The sequence below is a fragment of the Mirounga leonina genome, unplaced genomic scaffold (genome assembly GCF_011800145.1).
Source record: "Mirounga leonina isolate KUSES-001 unplaced genomic scaffold, KU_Mleo_1.0 Mir_366, whole genome shotgun sequence".
In the NCBI taxonomy this organism is placed as follows: Eukaryota; Metazoa; Chordata; class Mammalia; order Carnivora; family Phocidae; genus Mirounga; species Mirounga leonina.
In genome coordinates, this window is record NW_023270709.1 from 27,346,068 (window position 1) to 27,364,888 (window position 18,821).

An 18,821-nucleotide genomic window follows, 5' to 3' on the forward strand; every position below is an offset into this window, starting at 1 on the left:
ACGGCCCTATCAGGGGGGTGAGGCTCCGCGCGGGGCGGGGGGGGGTTGGGGGGACGACCCTACCAGGGGAAGAGGCTCAGCGGGGCGGGCCCGGGGAGACGGCCGCGAGGAGCCCCGCCCGGGGGCGCGGCCTCGGCGGGAGCTCCCAGAAAGTGGAGCGCTCGGGAAAGACGCGGGTCCTGGGCAAGGAAAGGCGAGGCCCAGGCCGGAGTCTTCAGCAGCGCGGTCCCTCGCTCCCCGCAGTGCCTGGCGGCGGCGTCCGCAGCCTTCGCGGAAGTGGAGCGGCGGCTGCGCGCGGGCCCCGGGGCTCGCGCGGCGCTGCGGGCGGAGCTGGGCGCCTGCTCGTCGCTGGGCCGCACCGAGGACCAGGCAGAGCTGCTGGGGGCGCTGCAGGCCCTGGTGGGGGGCGTGGTGCAGTACGACGCGCAGGCGGGAGTGCCCCTGAGCGTGCGGCGGCTCTGCGGACTCCTCCTCGAAGGCCGGAGCAACGGCAGCCGCTCTGCGCCCTACCTCGGGCTCCGGCGGGCAGTGCAGGTGAGCGGCCCTGCGCGCAGCTTGGTGCGGGGGAGGGGGGTCAGCCGGCAAGGGTTCCTGCTCCTCTGCTTGACCTTGGGCCAGCGTGAACCCTTCTGAGCCGTAGTTTCCTCTTCTGTGAAATAGGGGTGACACCTCTGGGCCCTCAGGGAGGTGCAGTGAAGTCGGTCAAGAGAAGCACGCAGTTTGCAGGTGTTAGCGACTGTGACTGTTACCTCTTTTGCACATCTTGTTCTGTCCACTTCCCCAGGCCTGCAACAGAGTCTAGCGCAGAGCAAATGCGTAGCAAATGCGTAGCATAGCAAATAGCATTTACAGAAGGAAGGAGGAAATGTAGCCCTCCGGACAGAGTTCTCCCTAGAGCCGGGGATTCCAGCTCGGAATCCGCAGCTACAAACAGCTGTTACTTCTCCAGCGCTGTCTGGACCAAATGCTGTACCAAGGGCTTCACATATATTAGTTCACTGAATCCTCGCAATAGTTCTAGGAGACAGGCACTATTTTTATCCCCACTTACAGATGAGGAAACTGAGGCCCAAGAGATGATCACTTGCACAGGGTCTCACAGCTGTCCAGTACCTGTAACCCACGGGGACCCATGCACCCACTCGCTCTGACCCCGGACTCCCAGAACTCTGCAGCTCTTCGGACTTCTGACCGTTGACTTGCAAGGACCTATGTATGCTTTCAGGCCCTGGGCCCTGACTTGCTGGGGGGACAGGAGGAATTCATGTATGTCTGTGTGTGTATTGTCCCCTAGGTTGTCCTGCACAGCCTGGGCCAGAGGTGTCTAAGCTTTTCCCGAGCAGAGACAGTGGCGCAACTGAAGGTCACAGCCCCCCACGTGTCCAGCATGGGCGAGCGGCAGTGGCTGTACCAGACTTGTACAGAGTTCGGCTTCTGTGAGTGACCGGCCCCACCCTCACCCCCCAAACAGACATTCTGTGCTGTGCCCGGACGAGCTGTCTCATGGGGGTCTGGACTGGTTTTCATTTCGGTTGGACAACTGGCCAGACTCCTGGGCCTCGTTTAGCCTGCAGGGGTGGGGCTGGCGGGTAGACACTCCCCTAGAGTGTGGGTGTGCACGGCACCCTCACATACCTTCTCTCACACACAGCCCTCCACACGGGTGATCATCCCGCCAATCTACTCTTCGTCCGTGTCCCAGTCCCGGAAGGGCCCTACCGGCTCCCTAGTTACCTTCTAGAAACCCTGGCAGTGTTTCTCATGCCTCCTTCCCTTTGTCCCCACAGCCTGCCAGTCCCTGAGCCCTGCCTGCTCTTCACCTCAGCCCCCTCTCTATTCCCAGCTCTGCTGTCCCCATGGAGGCCCCCCAGCCCCTCCTGCCTCCATCCCTGACCCAGCCTCCTCTCTGGTCTCCAGGCCCTCTTTTCACCCATACAATCCAAGTTCCTCACCGAGTCGAGAGAGATCTTTCTAAATACGACTTTGTCCTTTCTCTACTCAAAACCCATGGCTCCTCAGTGACCCTAGGGTAGGGTTGCCAAATAAAATACAGGATGCCCAGTTACATTTGAATTTCAGATAAACATTTTTTTAGTGCCTGTCCCAAATGTTGCATGGGACATACTTACACTAAAAAAGTGTTTGTTTATCTGAAATTCAAATGTAACTGGGCATCCTGTAATTTTATTTGCTAAATCTGGGTACACTACCCCAGAGTTCAGATCCTTTCCACATCTCCTGAAGGCAATGAGGATATGGTTTAAAGCAAAGGGTTCAAATTCCAACTTCACCGTTTCATAGCTATGTGATCTTGTGCAAACTTGGGCAAATAACCTAAGCTCTCCCTCTGTGCCTTAGTTTCCACATCTGTAAAATGGAAATAACAATAGTGTTTCTCTCATAAGGCTATTTCCAGGATTAAGGGAGGTAATATATGTCACACGCTAAGAATAACGCTGGTACACAGCACGTACTCCTCAAGTACTTACTGTTATTATTTTTACAAGACTACCTATTTTGACCCCCCGATATAGCAGTTCTCCTGACACCTCAGGAACTTTGCCCATACTCTTCACTTGTCCTGGATTACTCATCTTCCTCTCGTCACACAGTTCACTCATCTTCAAGTCTCAATACAAGATGCCTCCTCCTCAGGAAGCCTTATCTGATTGCTGGAGCTAAGTCTGCCTCCTGGCCTCCCCTTCTACCCCCTCCACAGTTCTGTGTTTTTCTCCCTAGCACTTCCCACAGTCTCATCATACAGACCTTATTGCTCATCTCCCCCTCTGCACTGAGTCCTGTCACCGCAGAGCCTGGGACTCTCTCTGTTGCTACTGGGCTCCCAGTACGGTTCACGAGGCATCTGAGCATACAGGAGGTGCTCAATGAATGGTGGAGAAAGGAGTGAGTGAGTAGAAGGCTAAGGGAGTTAGATGTAGGCTGAAGGCTCGGGGGAGCTAGGGATTTTAAGCGAGGGAGACGTGGTCCAGTTTGTGCTTTACACTCCCATGTCCCCTTGTCTCTCTAGCTGAGTACACATGCTGTCTCCCCTCTTTATGGGGCTTTCTCTTTTCTGTCTTTGCTTGGCTCACTCTTCCTAATTCCTGAAGGTGCTTTCCTGGAGCCTGTCATGCTCCCTCTGGGATTCCTCCTACCCCAGGCCTTGTCCATCACAGACACGACTTCCTGGGCGGTCGCCGTCTGAGGGCAGGGGTGTCTCTCTCTGACGACGGGACCGTGAACTTACTGAAGGGAGGGTATGGAGCAGTTTTGGTCATCACCAGGGAAAGCTCTGTAAGTGATTATTAAAGGGGAGGGCTGTAGGCCCCACACTGATAGATATCTCCCTCCACAGATGTCACCTGTGAGGACCCCGGATGCCCTTTCTCCCAGCTCCCAGCGCTGCCCTCCCAGCTAGAGCTATGTGAGCGGGTGTTCGGGCTCTCAGCCTCATCCATCGCGCGGGCCGTGGCCCAGACCAACTCCTACTATGGCGGCCAGACCCCGGGGGCCACCCAGGTGCTCTTCACTAATGGTGAGCCTGCCGTCAGAACCTGCCTCCCAGATCCCCACTAGCCCGGTGGCAGCACAGCATTCTTCCCTTTCTTACCAGGGGACACAGACCCCTGGCACGTGCTGAGCGTAACACGAGCCTCGGGACCCTCGGAGTCAGCCCTTCTCATCCCTGGTGCGTCCCACTGCATGGACATGGCGCCCAAGAGGCCCTCAGACTCCCCCAGCCTCCGCCTAGGGCGCCAGGTAAGAGAGCAGAGGCGCGGGTGATTGGCATGTCATTTGCGTACGATTTGCATGTGCCCGCCCCCTGCGGGGCGGGAGTCTGACCGTCCCGGTTGTGCGCGCCTCTCCGCAGAGCATCTTCCAGCAGCTGCAGGCCTGGCTCGGGCCGGCAAAGGGGAGCCAGGAGAGCCCGGTGAGCAGCGGGGGCTGAGGGGCCCGTACCCTGGCCGCCCCCTGCGTGGCCACCTCAGTCCCGGACGTAGTCACAGGACGGGAGAAAGCAGCTCGTGTTGAACGAGGCCATTTCCGGGAAGTGGGCTTCAGCACCTGTTTCCACAAACGTCCTCACCCCTGATTGAAAGTGTGTTGTGTGACCACGAGTTGGATGAATATAAGCAGAGAATTATTCTCGTTGTGAATTTGGGGTTTTTTATTTTATTTTTTAGAGAGCATTTTATTAATCGGTTCATGGCTCTTGTTTAAAGTATCTTCTGTAAAGCTGCTTTGTGTCATAGAATTCTGGAACGATCTCACATCGATTTACTTTTTTCCTACTTTCAGAAACACAGCAGTCTTGGTGGGAGTCAGCTTCTCTGTCAGTCTGTTCGGGCTGCTGTGAGAAGACACACTGTAGAGGGGGTGGCTCATGGGCCACTGCTAGGCGTTTCTCACGGTTCTGGAAACCGCAAAGTGTGGGATCAAGGCACCGGAAAATCAGGTGTCTCGTGAGACCCCGCTCCCTGGTTCATACTCAGCTGTCTTCTCTCCGTGTCCCCCACACTGCAGAAGGAATATTGGTATTTTATTATTTTTTTTTAAGTTTTTTTTTTTTAATTTATTCATTTGAGACACAGAGATACAGAGAGAGAGAGAGCATGAGCAGGGAGAGAGGCAGAGGGAGAGGGAGAAGCAGGCTCCTTGCTGAGCCAGGAGCCCGATGTGGGGCTTGATCCCAGGACCCTGGGATCATGACCTGAGCCGAAGGCAGACGCTTAACGATCTGAGCCACCCAGGCGCCCCAAGAATATTGGTATTTTAAATGCCAAATGTCAGAGCAATGTGCCCGGGCCCAAGTCCTGCTCAGACCCTGCTCAGACCTCAGACCCTGAGCTGTCCCTGCTTCTCACAGTTCCTTCTCTCTCTCTCAATCTTCCTTCCTAAGCCTTCACTCACCATCACTTCCCACCACCAGATGCTACTCTGACATCCTGATAGGGACGCCCCGGGCTTTGGGAGGGCAGGAAGTAGCAAGTCAGGGGGACAACATCTCTGGGGAGCTGGGAAGGGCCGAAGTAAAGACAAGTCAGGATGAGAGAAGGGGTAAGAGAAACCACAGGCCATGCTCCTGTGAGGAAGTCGCTCCTTGCCTATCTTGACTCCAAACCCTTAGGACGAACTCTTTTTTCCTGCTTAGAGCTAACCCAGCCCTGTTCAGCAGGTGCTACCCTGTCCTGCTTACTGACCTTGAGCCATAGCCCCTCATGCTGGGGTCTAGCCTCAGAGCCTCCCTTTATGTGTTCAGCTGGTGCACCACGGTCTGACACATCGTGGGCGCTCACTGTCTGTTGGGAAATGAAAGGATGGGGTCTAACCTCAACGCTTCACACACTTGGTTTTCCTTCCACTTGGCCGGATGCAGCTTCCCTCCATCTCCTTTGCAAACTTCTTTGCAACTTGACATCCGAACGCATTTGGGTTTGGTGCGAGGCTCTGTCCTCAAGCATTCTCGGAGCTCGCCTGGCAGGGGGCCTGCGGGCCCAGGCTGAACTATCGGGTGTGTGTCATGGGGTGCATCGTGGCTCTGGGGTGGCCCGAGTCACCAGGCTGGCTGCCGGTGACCGGGCAGCCCACTGTTTTCACCCAAGATTGCTGTGCAGACAGCATCACTGTCCACCTGCATCAGTCTCTGTTACAAAAGGATGGACAATTCTGAGGTGCTCTCCCTCCCTGGCCTCCCTGGCCCATACTTGGCCCCCACTATCTATTCTCTACCTGGCAACCACAGTGATGCTTTCAAAAGGTAAATTGGGTCATGTTACTCTTCTGCTTAAAACCCTCAGATCACTTCCAGCTACAACCTGAATAAAGTCTGAATTCCCTCCCGTGGCTACAAGGCCCTGCATACTTCGGCTTTTGAGCTCTCCTCTGAACTCACTTCCTACTACTCTCGACACTGCATGCCAACCACGTGGCCTCTTTGATAACTTAACATCCAGAGCCAATTCCTACCTCAAGTCCTCACATTAACTGCTCCCTCTGCTCAGAGGTTGTGCCCTTTAATGACCTTTATTTTTTTAAAGATTTTATTTATTTATTTATTTGACACAGAGCGAGAGCACAAGCAGGGGGAGCAGCCGAGGGAGAAGCAGGCTCCCCACTGAGCTGGGAGCCTGAGGTGGGGCTCCATCTCAGGACCCTGGGATCATGATCTGAGCTGAAGGCACATGCTTAACCGACTGAGCCACCCAGGCGTCCCCTTTAATGACCTTTAAGTGACTTCTTCCTTCTTAACATGGAGGCTCAACTCCAATGGCACCTCCTCCAAGAGGCCTTTCCTGACTGCTCCCAGGTCCCAGTCACTCCCTGTCACATTACCTGTTTTATGAACTTCCCAGCCACCAGCACTATCTGAAATGATCTTGTTTTATTTTCATTTTTGTTCAACTCCTCCGCACTAGAATGCCCACTCCCTGAGAGAGGGGCTGTGCCATCCCAGCAAACACACCCATATGGGTGTGAACTCTCTTTTCTAGAAGCTCAAAGAATGCAAAATTGGATCCAAGATTGCAAAAATACTTCTCAGGACCAGGAGGATTGGTAAATTTGTGGTTCCCCTGCCTATACTTTTGTTTACCAGTTATGCTCTATATCCTAGAAAATATTTGAATTCTAATGAGGATAAACAGTTTTGAGGAACGTAGAAGCATTGTGCTCTGAAGACCCCTGGTCTGTCTCATGCAAATTCCACCCTTAAACATGATCAAGTAGGGCTTCTTTCCCGGGCGATCTGCTTCGGAGGTCTCTGCTCTGGTGCGGAGGCAAGGATAACCTTATCCCAAAGTGAGAACTCCAGGGGCCTTGTCAAAATGCCTAGTCTATGCACCCTCTGTAGACCATACTCTCAACATGACAGAAATCTCTCACATTGAATCTAGAGAAGAACAAAGGTGCAGGACTAGTACTACCCCATCAAAAGATTTCCTATAAAGCTCCAATAATTAGGACAATGTGGTTTGGGCATTACAGGTACACAAATAGATCAACGAGGCAGGACAGAGTCCAGAAGTAGATACATACACACACACACACACACACACACACACGATCAATTACTTTTCTACAAAGATGCCAATGCTAATCAGGGAGGAAGAAAAGTCTTTAAAACAAATGATTCTAGAACAGTTGGATAAATAATAGACCTTCTCTCAATCTCTTGCAAACTTCTTCACAACCTGACATCTGAATGGGTCTGGGTTGGGTGCTGCTAGGCTGTTTTCTCTTCCAGAGCATTCTCTGAGCTTCAGAGCTTGGGGGGAAAATGTAACCTCATCCCTACTCATACCATACTCAGAAATTAATACAAGTGCATCATAGATCTAAACACAAAGCTAAAACTATAAAATATCTAGAAAAAACAGAAAAATTATTTCTGACCTTGTAGTAGGCAAGTATTTCTTAGGGAGAAAAGAATAGCGTAAGATACACAAAAAGGGATAAATTGACATCAGAATGAAAACTTCTCATTAAAGAAATTCTCATTAAAAAACATTAAGGAGTGGAAAGACAAGGAAAAGACTGAAGGAAAACATGCACACTACATACATTTGGCAAATGATCTGGGTCCAGATTAAAGAATTCCCGGAAATCAATTTTAAAAAGACAAGCCAGTAACAAATAGGAGAGAGGTAGCCCCGCTCAGCGACTTGGGTCAGAATCTTTTCGGGTCAGAATTGGGTTTTGAGAGAGATGCGCGAGAGGGTTCGTTCATTCAAACCAAATGTCAAACTTCTCTCCTTTTCCCATCATCCAGGGTGGGGGAGCGCGAACTAGGAAGGATGTGGGATTTAAAAAAAAAAAAAAAAAATTGTTCATCTTTCTAGGTTTTTCTTTTGGTCCCCCTCCCCGCCAATTTGAAGAACCGGTGGTGCTCTCGGTTCTTGTTTACATCTTCGGAATCGGGGGGTCCAGCAGGCGGTTGGCCGGTTAGCTCAGTTGGTTAGAGCGTGGTGCTAATAACGCCAAGGTCGCGGGTTCGATCCCCGTACGGGCCACGTGAGCGCTGCTTTTTCCGTTTCTGAGCACAGTCCCCATGGGTCGTCCCCAGAGGACACCACTGCTGAGCCAAAATTCTTGCGAGGGCTGTTTTGGCCTAACGTCTTGTTCTTGTTTTCTTTTTTTTAAAGAAGTAACAGACGAAAGCTAAAGTGGAGAGTATTTTTAAAGGAAATTGAGCAAAGTAGGCAAGAGGGGGATAGGAAGAGTTGGAGAATTTCCTGTTTTGTGTTGAAAAAAAGCTGAAATGGTTTTGGCTCATATTACACTTTCCGTAAGGACTAAGAAAGCTTTCTTTCTTTTTTTTTCTTTCTCGGTAGCTGGTTAGAGCGTGGCGCCAATAACACCAAGGTCGCGGGTTCGATCCCCGCACGGGCCACTGCCTTTATTTTGAAGCTTAATTTCTGAAAAAGTCGCTTTTTAACGTTAGAGCTTATTTTCCAAAGGGATGACATATTCAGAAATTGAATCTGAAATGTTCTAACCTTTTGCGTCATTGATGGAGGGAATGTGCACGGGGGACGCTTTGGGAAACTTGAGAGCACGGGGGAAGATGACCTCCATCTTCTGCCAAAGCACGTTCTGCCAAAACTGAGCATTAAAAGAACCCCAAAAGAAAATCATGCATTATTTAACTTTTTTTTTTAAATCTCTCCACTCTTTAGAATGTGATAATTAGTTGTTATTCTGTGTCTGGTAGATGCTGGAGATAAATTGTTATGTGAAAAAAGCAGAAACTCAAACACTTAGTATAAGATTCTGATTCTTCTATTTTAAAATCAGCTTTATTATGAGATGATTTACATGCAATAAAATGCACCCATTTTAAGCACAGAATTTGACATATTTATACACGCAAGTACAACCGCGGCAAAGTAGAGACCATTTCCATGATCCCCAAAAGTTCCTTCGTGCTCTGTTGCCGGAGTCCAGCTCCCGCCGGGGTGGGTCTCTCGTAGGAAAGGACGGCGTCAGCGAATGAGGAGACGCAGACACAGGATCAGGTTGCAAGCATCTCCTCCTGACAGCCTCGCAGGAACTTTATTTATATGTTAGGATATTTTTGTTTTTCCAAATCTTAAATCATTTTCTGGATTACAGCCATAGCCTTCTTTCATTTTTCCTTTGTAATGATTAACATGACCTTTATTGATTTCTGCTTATTGGCTTTCGCTAAAACTAAAAAACAGTACGCAAAGAGAAAGGTGCTAGACAGAGCGTGACCGTCTTGTTATTTCGTTCTAGAGAAACTAATTCTTCGTGGAATTAGTTTCATTATGATTGCTTAGATAGGCGTAACTAAGATGAGTAGTCACTTTATCATGAAACCCCAGAAATAGTCCCACAATTATAAAGATTGCCATAAACAAAATGAAAGAGAATAGCAGGAGCCAGCCCAGAAATAGTCCCACAATTATAAAGATTGCCATAAACAAAATGAAAGAGAATAGCAGGAGCCAGCTGTGGAGTCTCCTGTTTTCAGGATCGTCCCCCATACTTGGACTTTGTCAAACACCATGAGTAGCTTGGCTCGCGCCACTCTGTGGTAGTAAGAATAATGCCCTCCCCCAAAGACGTCCACATCCTAATCCCTGAAGTCTACAAACATGCTATTTTTCCTGGCAAAAGGGACTTTGCACATGCAGTTAAGGATCTTAAAAGGAAGTGATTACCCTGAATTATCTGAATTGGGTCCAATGTAATCACAAGGGTCTGTGAGAAGAGTCCGGGTCACAGAAGACATGACCCAGAAGCAGAGGTTGGAGAGACGCAGGGCTATTCTCCAAAGAATACCAGTGGCGTCTACAAGTTGGACAAAGCAAGGAAACAAATTTCCCTCTAGAGCTTCTGGAAGGAATTGCAGTGCTGCTGACCCATTTTAGACTGACCTCCAGAACTGTAAGATAGTAAGTTTATGTTGTTATAAACTACTGAATTAGTGGTGACTTGTTACAACCGCAATGGGAAACTGATATATACCCCTTCCCGAGACTTATACCTTCATCCCAGCCCCAACCAACTACAGATCTTCCTTCTGTCGTGATGGTTCTGTGTTTTCTGGAATATCTCATAAATCATAGACTATATACTCTTGTGCTCCTGGCTTCTTGTGCACAGCACAATATTTCTGAGATTCATTCATGTATCAGTAGCTTATTCCATTTTATTGCTGAATTGTACTCCATTGTACAGATACATCTGTACATTCAGATACATCTGTACATTTGCTTTCCATTCACATATAAATGGACATTTTCACTGTTTTCATTTCTAGCTATTATGAAGAGCGCTGCTGTGAAGATTAATGGAACAAATCTTTGTGTGGACATATGTTGCATTAGTCAGGGTTCTCCAGAAAAAGAGAGGGAGAGACTTTAAGGAATTGGCACAGGCCATTGTGAAGGCTGGCAAATCCACATCTGCAGGGTAGGTCAGCAGAATGGAGACCCAGAAAAGAACTGATGTTGTAGCTCCAGTCAAAACGCAGTCTGCTGGCAGAATTCCCTCTTCCTCAGGAAAGGAAGGTCTTTTTTCTTTTAAGGACTTCAACTGATTGGACGAGGCCCACCCACAATACAAAGGATAATCTGCTTTACTCAAAGTCCACTGGTTTGTTGGGGTTTTTTTTTTAAGATTTTATTTATTTATTTGACAGAGAGAGAGAGTGCAAGCAGGGGGAGAGGGAGAAGCAGAATCCCCGCTGAGCAGGGAGCACTGCTTGGTGCTTGATCACGACCTGAGCTAAAGCAGATGCTTAACCTACTGAGCCACCCAGGTGCCCCAAAGTCCACTGGTTTAAATATTAATCTCATCTGAAAAATATCTTCACAGCAACATCTAAACTAATGTTTGACCAAATATCTGGATACTGTGGCCTAGCCATGTTGACACATAAAGTTAACCATCACATATGTTTTCATTTCTTTTGGGGTAAAATACCTAGGAGTGGAATTGCTGGGTCTTTTGGTCAATGTATGTTTGCCTTTATAAGAAACCACCAAATGTTCTCCAAAATGGTACCGCCATTTTACATTCCAAACAATACTTTATGAGAGTTCCATTTGTTCCAAACTTCTCCAACATTTGATATTGTCAGACTTTTAAATTTTAGACAGTCTACTGGATTTGAAGTATTATCTCATGGTGGTGTTAATTTGCATTTGCCATAACTGATAATTAGTATTTTTTCATATACTTATTGGCTATTTATATATCTTCTTGTTTGAAGTGTGTGTTCAAGTCTTTTGCGCATGTTTTTCTTGGGTTTTGTCATTTAGTACTGAGTTGTAAAAGTATTTATATATTCTGGATACATGTCCTTTCTTAGTTATGTATCTGAATATTCTCACAGTCTGTGACTTGCCTTTTCATTTCCTTACTTTTGATGGAGAACATTTGATCAGATGTTTGTATTTTATAATTCATGCAAAGATATTCTCCAGGGTTATGATGATCTTCTATGTTTTTTTCTCAGAGTTACATAAACTAGGCTTTTGTTTAGGTATATAATCTAATTTCAGCTAATTTTCACACATACTATAACTTTTACATATACTGAAGTAAAGATCAAAGTTAATTTTTTTTTTCCATAGGGCTATCCTAATCTTGCAGCACTATTTTTTTTTTTGAAGACTGTTCTTCTTCCATCCATTATATCTACAACTCTGTCAAAAGTCAATTTATTTTATATGTATACCTCTATTTTTGAAGTCTCTGTTGTGTCCCATTAATCTATATGGCTATCCTATGCATATTTTTAAAGTAATATGTGGACCCATTAGGATGGCTCTTATTTTTTTTAAAAAAAAAAGCAAACAGAAAAGAACAAATGTTGGTGAGGATGTAGACAAACTGGGACGCTTAGGGATTACTAGTGGAAATATAAAATGGTGCAGCCTCTGGGGGAAACGGTATAGTGATTCCTCAAAAAATTGACCATAAAATTGCCATATGCTTCAGCAATTCCACTCTGGGTGCCTGCCCAAAAGAAGTGAAAGGAGGGACTCAAACAGATATTGTACAGTCATTTAACAGCAGCTTTAGTCACAATAGCCAGAACCACAAAGCCACCCACGTACCCACTGACAGATGAATGGATAAACTGAAGGTGTTATAGACATACAGTGGAATATTATTCAGCCCCAGCAAGGAAGGACATTCTGACACCTGCTACAACATAGATGAAACCTGAAGGCATTATGCATAAAATAAGCCAGTCACTAAAAGAAAATAGTGGATGATTCCATTTATATGAGGCACCTAGCAACCGTCAAAATCACAGGGAGGGAGAGCAGAGAGCTGGCTGCTGGGGTGGAGAGGAGGAGCATGGGCAGTTAGTGTTTCATGGGTCAGAGTTTCGGTCGGAGAAGATGAAAGAGTTCTGGAGGTGGATGCTGGTGATGGGTGCACAGCAACAGGAAGGTGCTGAACTCCACCGACCTGTACACTTAAAATTGTTAAAATGATCAATTTTATGTTATGTATAATTTATCATAATAAAAAATATCAGTATTTTAAAAAGAAATTTGTGGACAGTCTTTGAGAACTATGTAAATAGCTTCATCTTCCTCAAAGTTGTACCTACTAGTTTGGCATCCATTCATAATTCTAGTATGAATCAATTATTCCTGCAATCATTTCAAATCAACAATGTAAAAAACCTATTTTTCTTTTTACATGGATTGTTTGAAATTCCATTATAAGGAAGAGCTTCCCCTTCTCACCCGTCTGTCTGTCTACCTATCTCAAATGAATGCACAGATTCCTGCTCAAAGAATTATAATCACTAATCATGTATTTTGATGCTCAGATTGTTACAAATCTGGCCGATGTGGACCCTTCAAACCAACTTCTGTGTCTTTCTGACATGTATCATCATTTTTTAGGAAGTTCTTAATTTGGGGGACAAGAAAAAGCCCCACATTTATATTGTAATTTGGGGGGCCCCAATCTTGAGATCAGCTATTTTTCAAAGGAGCTCTGGATGCTCTTACCAGGGAACGGTTTTTAGAAATCAAGTTCTAGGTTCTCAATAAGCTCATTGCCCCCAGGCCCTCTCACCGATGGAGACAAGAAATCTGCACACACGTACATGTGCATATCTATGTCTGTTTCAATATTGATAGCTAGCTATCTATAGATAGAACCATGATTTCACAGGGATGTCTCCAACTATAATCCAACAACCCAGGGTTTATTTTATTCTGTATTTGCCAGCAGATAAACCTAGCTCCCACTCTCTCCGATCTGTTTTATTAACAGGAAAAGATAGAAGCACCTTGAAGAGAATCGGGGATTCTGGCAATGCTGGGAAGCTAAGCCCAACTTCCAGCAGTCACGCCCAACTTCCCTGTTCATTTCTGTGTAAAGGAAGTCCCGTTCTTCCTTACTGTGAGTCTTTCCCCTGCGGGTCTCTTTTACTCCTCATACAAAACACCCCCCTTCTGGTGCTTCTGGTCGCCGAATGTGTGGAGGTCTTCCCCCACAACAAGGAGTTCTCTGGCACACCGAGTGGGGGGCTGGCGATCTCACTCAGTTCTGACACTATCTACCTGGAGAGAGTTCAGATCCCACGGGTTAAGGGCTCAGTCCCACAACACTCCCAGCGCACTGAGGTCTCCAGGTCATCCACAGCTTCTGCCCGATTTGGCTAAAATCCCACGTTCCCACGGCCCCCTCCTGTGGTTCCCTTAATTTCCTAGAGCAGCTCACAGAACTCAAGCGAACCAGTTTACTAAAGGATGTGATAAAGGATGCGGATGAACACCCAGATGTAAAGGGCGGGCGGGATGGGGTGTGTGGGAAAGGCACGGGGTCTCCACGCCCTGTCCCGGGGCGCCCCCCCCACCTCCGCCTGTTCACCAGCCTGGAAGCGCTCTGAACCCCCACTTTGGGGATCTTATAAATGCTTCATGATCAGCTCGGCACGATCATTAATTCCATTTCTAGCCCTTCTCCCTTCTCAAGCGAACGGAGGGTAGGACGGAAAATTCCCAGCTTCCAGTCATGGCTTGGTCTTTCCCAAGACGCCCCCCACCCCACCCCTACCCCCAGGAGCCCTGTGCCAGACGGAGACCAGTGTCTACTCCGTCTTGGCGCCCTGTTTCAAAGCGGAGCTTCCACGTGGCAGAAGACCCCTCAAGGGCCGGGCTGATCTTGTAAAGCGGCTCGGGGTAGGACCGGAGTGGGGGCTGTAACTGTTCTGCTTAATGGCCCCCCTCTGCATTGACGCCCCTTTGGGACATGCTGCGTCACCATGTTTGTCAATGTTCCCTGGGGAAAATGCATATTCTCTATTCGAGGTTCCAGAAAGTCTACCTTCTTGATTATGCTGCCCTGGTTCTTTCTATCCTTTCTTATTTTAGGTTCACTTCACCTTGCTCGTGCTGAAGGTGTCCTTTTAAAGTCTTTATTATTCCTGCTTTTAAACCTATTTCTTATATCTTCCGTAATTTTTATTTTATAAATGTAGTTAGTGCATTCTTTAGTACGTAACTATGTATAAGTGTTCTGACTTTTTTGGATTCATAGCCTTTAACCTTCAAAACTGATCTCTTTTGTCATGTTTAATTTGGGGGGGGCTTGAATTCAAAATTATCACATGTCAAGATCATGAACCCTGCTTTTTTATGGTTTGCTCCTTTTTTTTTTATGAACGTATTTTTTTTATTATGATGTTGTGTTAGTCACCATACAGTACGCCATTAGTTTTTGATGTAGTGTAGCCCATTTCTTTATTTTCTTCTCTCTGAACAATTTCGCTTTAGATGTACCTCTTAACAATATATTGTTACATTTTGCTCTGCGAGCCAATTTGAAAACATTTTAACATATGACTTAAGCCCATTAATATCTAATGATATGATTGATACATTTGTTCTTAACTCTGTCATATTTTGTCATTATAATGTGTATTTCTTTTTTGATATTTCTTTTCTCATTTAAAAAGTTTCTTGTGACATCTAGGATGGTTTGAATTTTTGTCCTAGCAGTTACCTTAATCCTCCTGTTTCCCCCATTTATTTACCCTATCTAACTTGTTTTTTCCCCAGCTTTGTTGTTGTTGTTGTTGGCCATTCACTCTTGCTTACTGTCTATGTGGTGGTCTGTACATTTATTTTGTTTCCTCTTTCCTTTCCCTTCTTTTCCTATTTTTACATGCATTATTTCTTTTGTGCCAGAATAGAAACATTTAAAATTATGCCCCCACCTCTGCCCTTGCATTTATTTTAGTCGTAGTTCTACAATTAAATATATTAAATGTTCATCCAATGAAGTTTCTTTATTTCTTAACTAAATGAACCCATCCTATCATATACTCTGCAAGAAGAGTCCAGGATGGGCATATTTAAAACTCTCTTCTATAGTCTTGATTCTTGAAGATCTCAGCTTGGCTAGATATAGAATTCTTGCTTCACTCTTCTATTTTTTTCATGCTAATCGAATTTTTTTATATTGTTCTTCAGAAGTCTGATGCTAGGCTTCTTCTATTTATAGAAACTTCTGGGATTATAGATTTAATTATTATTTGTATTTTATTGACCATTTTTCTTTCTCTCAGAAACTCCAATTACTCGTATATTGGAATTTCTTTGCCTGCTTTTTATTTAAATCATTTTTATCTGACCCATTTTACTCCTTTCTTTATCTCCTTTTCATTTTCTCAGCAGGTTCTCTTTCTTCCATTCTCATTACCAAACATTTGTGTTGTAAATTTATTCTCCCTTGGGTGCCTTGTAATATAGTCTTCATTTCGGATGTGATTTTTCTTTTTTTCTTGCATTTTTTTCTACATTCAACCAACTTTCATTTCATTTCTTCCATTTCTAAGTTAAAGTGATTTTTTTGAAAATCCAAAAATGCTTGTTTGAAAATGTCTCTTGCAACAACATGGATGGACCTAGAGGGTATTATGCTAAGTGAAATAAGTCAATCAGAGAAAGCCACTTATCATATGATTTCACTCGTATGTGTAATTTAAGAAACAAAACAGAGGATTGTAGGGGTAGGGAGGGGAAAATAAAATAAGATGGAATCAGAGAGGGAGAGAAACCGTAAGAGACTCTTAATCATGGGAAACAAACTGAGAGTTGCTGGAGGGGAGGGGGGTGGGGGGATGGGTGATGGGCATTAAGGAGGGCATGTGATGTAATGAGCACTGGGTATTATATAAGACTGATGAATCACAGACCTCTACCTCTGAAACTAATAATACACTATATGTTAACTAATTGAATTTAAATTAAAAAAATAAAAATCAAAGAGGAAAAAGATGAAATAAATAAAAGGACCACAAAGTGAGATTTTCTTAATTACTAAATGCAACATATATTTAACAAGTATATAATGTTATTTATGTTCACTTTAGTTTATTGGTGCAGCTTATCTTTTCCTTCAGTAAATGAGATTCTATGAAGTCTTAAAGTGATAGTGTAAAATTTTCTTTAAATGTTAAAAAAAGGAAATTATTGTATGTCATGAATATTTCTTATATGAAAATAATGGCTTAAGTTAAAATGGCTCTTTACTCAATACTTATTATATGATTAATACTTATAGCCACTTCACATTATTGGGAAATGATATATACATGAAAATAGTATAATCAAAATGTATTTGTTCCTGGGCGCCTGGGTGGCTCAGTTGGTTAAGCGACTGCCTTCAGCTCAGGTCATGATCCTGGAGTCCCTGGATCGAGTCCCTGGATCGAGTCCCGCATCGGGCTCCCTGCTCGGCGGGGAGCCTGCTTCTCCCTCTGACCCTCCCCCCTCTCATGTGCTCTCTCTCTCATTCTCTCTCTCAAATAAATAAATAAAATCTTAAAAAAAATGTATTTGTTCCTGAGAAACACTACACTTTGAAACTAGGTTAACTAGGTGAATACTATACTTTTAAACTAGGTTATACTTTTAGAATATAGTTTTTTATAATATTATTTATTTATGCACAAGTGGTTTTTGATTTTCAGAAAATAAACTTTGTGTTAATTTTAGTGGATTATTTTCTTCAGTATAAAATTATAGTTATTAATACTCAGTAATGTCATGATATAAATTTGTACATTTGTTTTCGTATATTTTCATTAAAATTGCTTTTGAAATGCAAAAAAAAAAGGAAATATCTCATTCAAACGGGAGCTGTGTTAAATTTTTCTTCTGCTTTTTCATTTTTGGAAGATTTTTCAACAGCTAAAATATTCTGATTTTGTGTTTTCTTATAGTTGTTTTGTATAAGTTTATTCAGATATTGTGTGAAGAGATTTAGGATAATTTACACAATTCCTAGCTCAAGACCAACCTCTTCTATCCCTACATAAAAATACAGTAACTTTAATAAATGTCTTTGGGAGAGGGAGTAGGGGTCCGCGGGGAGAAGTTTCTATGTCGTCGGAGTTTTGTCTCCTTTGGCCTTGCAGGATTTTGAATCCCCTTCTTTGTTTTTCCTTTACCAACCAATCTCCAAAGGGAGCTTCTCCCTCCTGTTTTCTTTTCACCCACTGGTCCTTCCTCTGTGTGGCCACTGCCTTATTTCTGGCTGACGTCCACGTTCCTTCCCTGTAGACTGTGCTTTGATCTACCAGGAGCCCTTTTCGTGTTTTCTCACTCAGAGTGGAATTTCTATTTGAGAGGAGGGGAATTTTACCTGATTCTTAGGATCTCAGTTGCCATTTTCTTACTTCTAGATGGATTTCTGGACCTTCTTCCAATCTCTGCAGAGACTTGCCTTTGGGAGCTCCCGAAAGATAGGTCTGCTTGGATTGGATGTTTATAGTTCTCCTGACAAGTAACCTGAAGTTTGTAGTGTTCTCTCTTCTAGTCGGGGAGAAGGTATGGCTTTATTGTTGTGTGCGTGTGTTTCAGTATGTTGGGAAATTCAGATCTGAGCGATTATTACTAGCCTCAGGTTTTAAATCACTCCCCAAATTATGAGACATTTAAAAATTACATAGTGTTTAAAAAATAAAGGGGGGGTGCTTTCCATTTTATTTAACAGTGTCAAATTTTCTCACATCGGTACTGTAGCAACCTTCTGTCCACAAGCATGTGAATGTTCATGTTTCCTTACAAAACCCCAAAAGAACGTCTGATCTACCCTCCTTAAAATCTGGTTCTGTGGGAAACCGCACATGTCGAATTACATGAAAACTGGAGTCTTCCAGTTTCTGAGATCAAACAAGTGGGGTTTCCTTTAACTACATTTCTCCACCTCTACTGCTTAAAATTGTCAAAGTAGATGCTGTTTCTGCAATTACAAATCCTTAACATTGTAACTACTACAGAATTAAAATGATCTTTTCAATCAGGCCCTGGCTGTGTACTATTTTAAAGTATCCATATTTGTTGTTGATCAGGCCTTGCTCGTAATTGTTTTCTCCCTGGCCATCATGAAAAGCAGAGAAATCCTCTGATAGTGCAAGCCAGCGTGGCCCCACACTTAGTGCCCAGTCAAGTGAGTGTCCAGAAGGGGAAACTGAGGACACAACCCACTGGGCCCTAGGTTATCTCAGTATCTGGAGGGAAAAGGGAAGCTCCCAAATTTCTTTTGAATGGAAGCCAAAGGTAACCTTGTGGTTCCACTGGGAATCGAACCCAGGATCTTCTGCGTGTAAGGCAGATGTGCTAACCACTACACCATGGAACCTAAAGACAACCTACTCTCCTAAGAGCTCTTACTAGAATCAAGGTGAGAAAAGAAGACCAGAATTAGGTATCAATTGTTATTATGCCTAAGAATTAACTCCTGTGAACTTGGCCCAGGGAGGCTATGTGGAACAAATGAACTATCTGCATCTCACACACACAACCTTGAAA

General features: G+C 44.9%; 2 protein-coding genes and 2 non-coding genes across 4 annotated transcripts in view; 3 read left to right on the forward strand and 1 right to left on the reverse strand.

Annotated features, from left to right (window-relative positions):
* The window catches only part of PRSS16 (serine protease 16), an 8,323-nt gene extending 3,841 nt beyond the window's left edge, over positions 1-4,482 (forward strand). The window contains exons 8-11 of the mRNA XM_034985853.1: positions 244-534; positions 1,295-1,436; positions 3,356-3,535; positions 3,614-4,482. Of these exons, the coding sequence (XP_034841744.1) occupies positions 244-534; positions 1,295-1,436; positions 3,356-3,535; positions 3,614-3,783 (783 nt within the window). The 3' untranslated portion in view covers positions 3,784-4,482. The remainder of the gene's footprint in view (positions 1-243; positions 535-1,294; positions 1,437-3,355; positions 3,536-3,613) is intronic.
* The window catches only part of LOC117997523 (histone H2B type 1-C/E/F/G/I), an 881,166-nt gene that overhangs the window by 434,245 nt on the left and 428,100 nt on the right, over positions 1-18,821 (forward strand). The gene's annotated exons all lie outside the window — the stretch shown is intronic.
* TRNAI-AAU lies at positions 7,936-8,009 on the forward strand. The gene has a single exon. It is a non-coding gene; the product is annotated as a tRNA-Ile (tRNA).
* TRNAV-UAC lies at positions 18,579-18,651 on the reverse strand. The gene has a single exon. It is a non-coding gene; the product is annotated as a tRNA-Val (tRNA).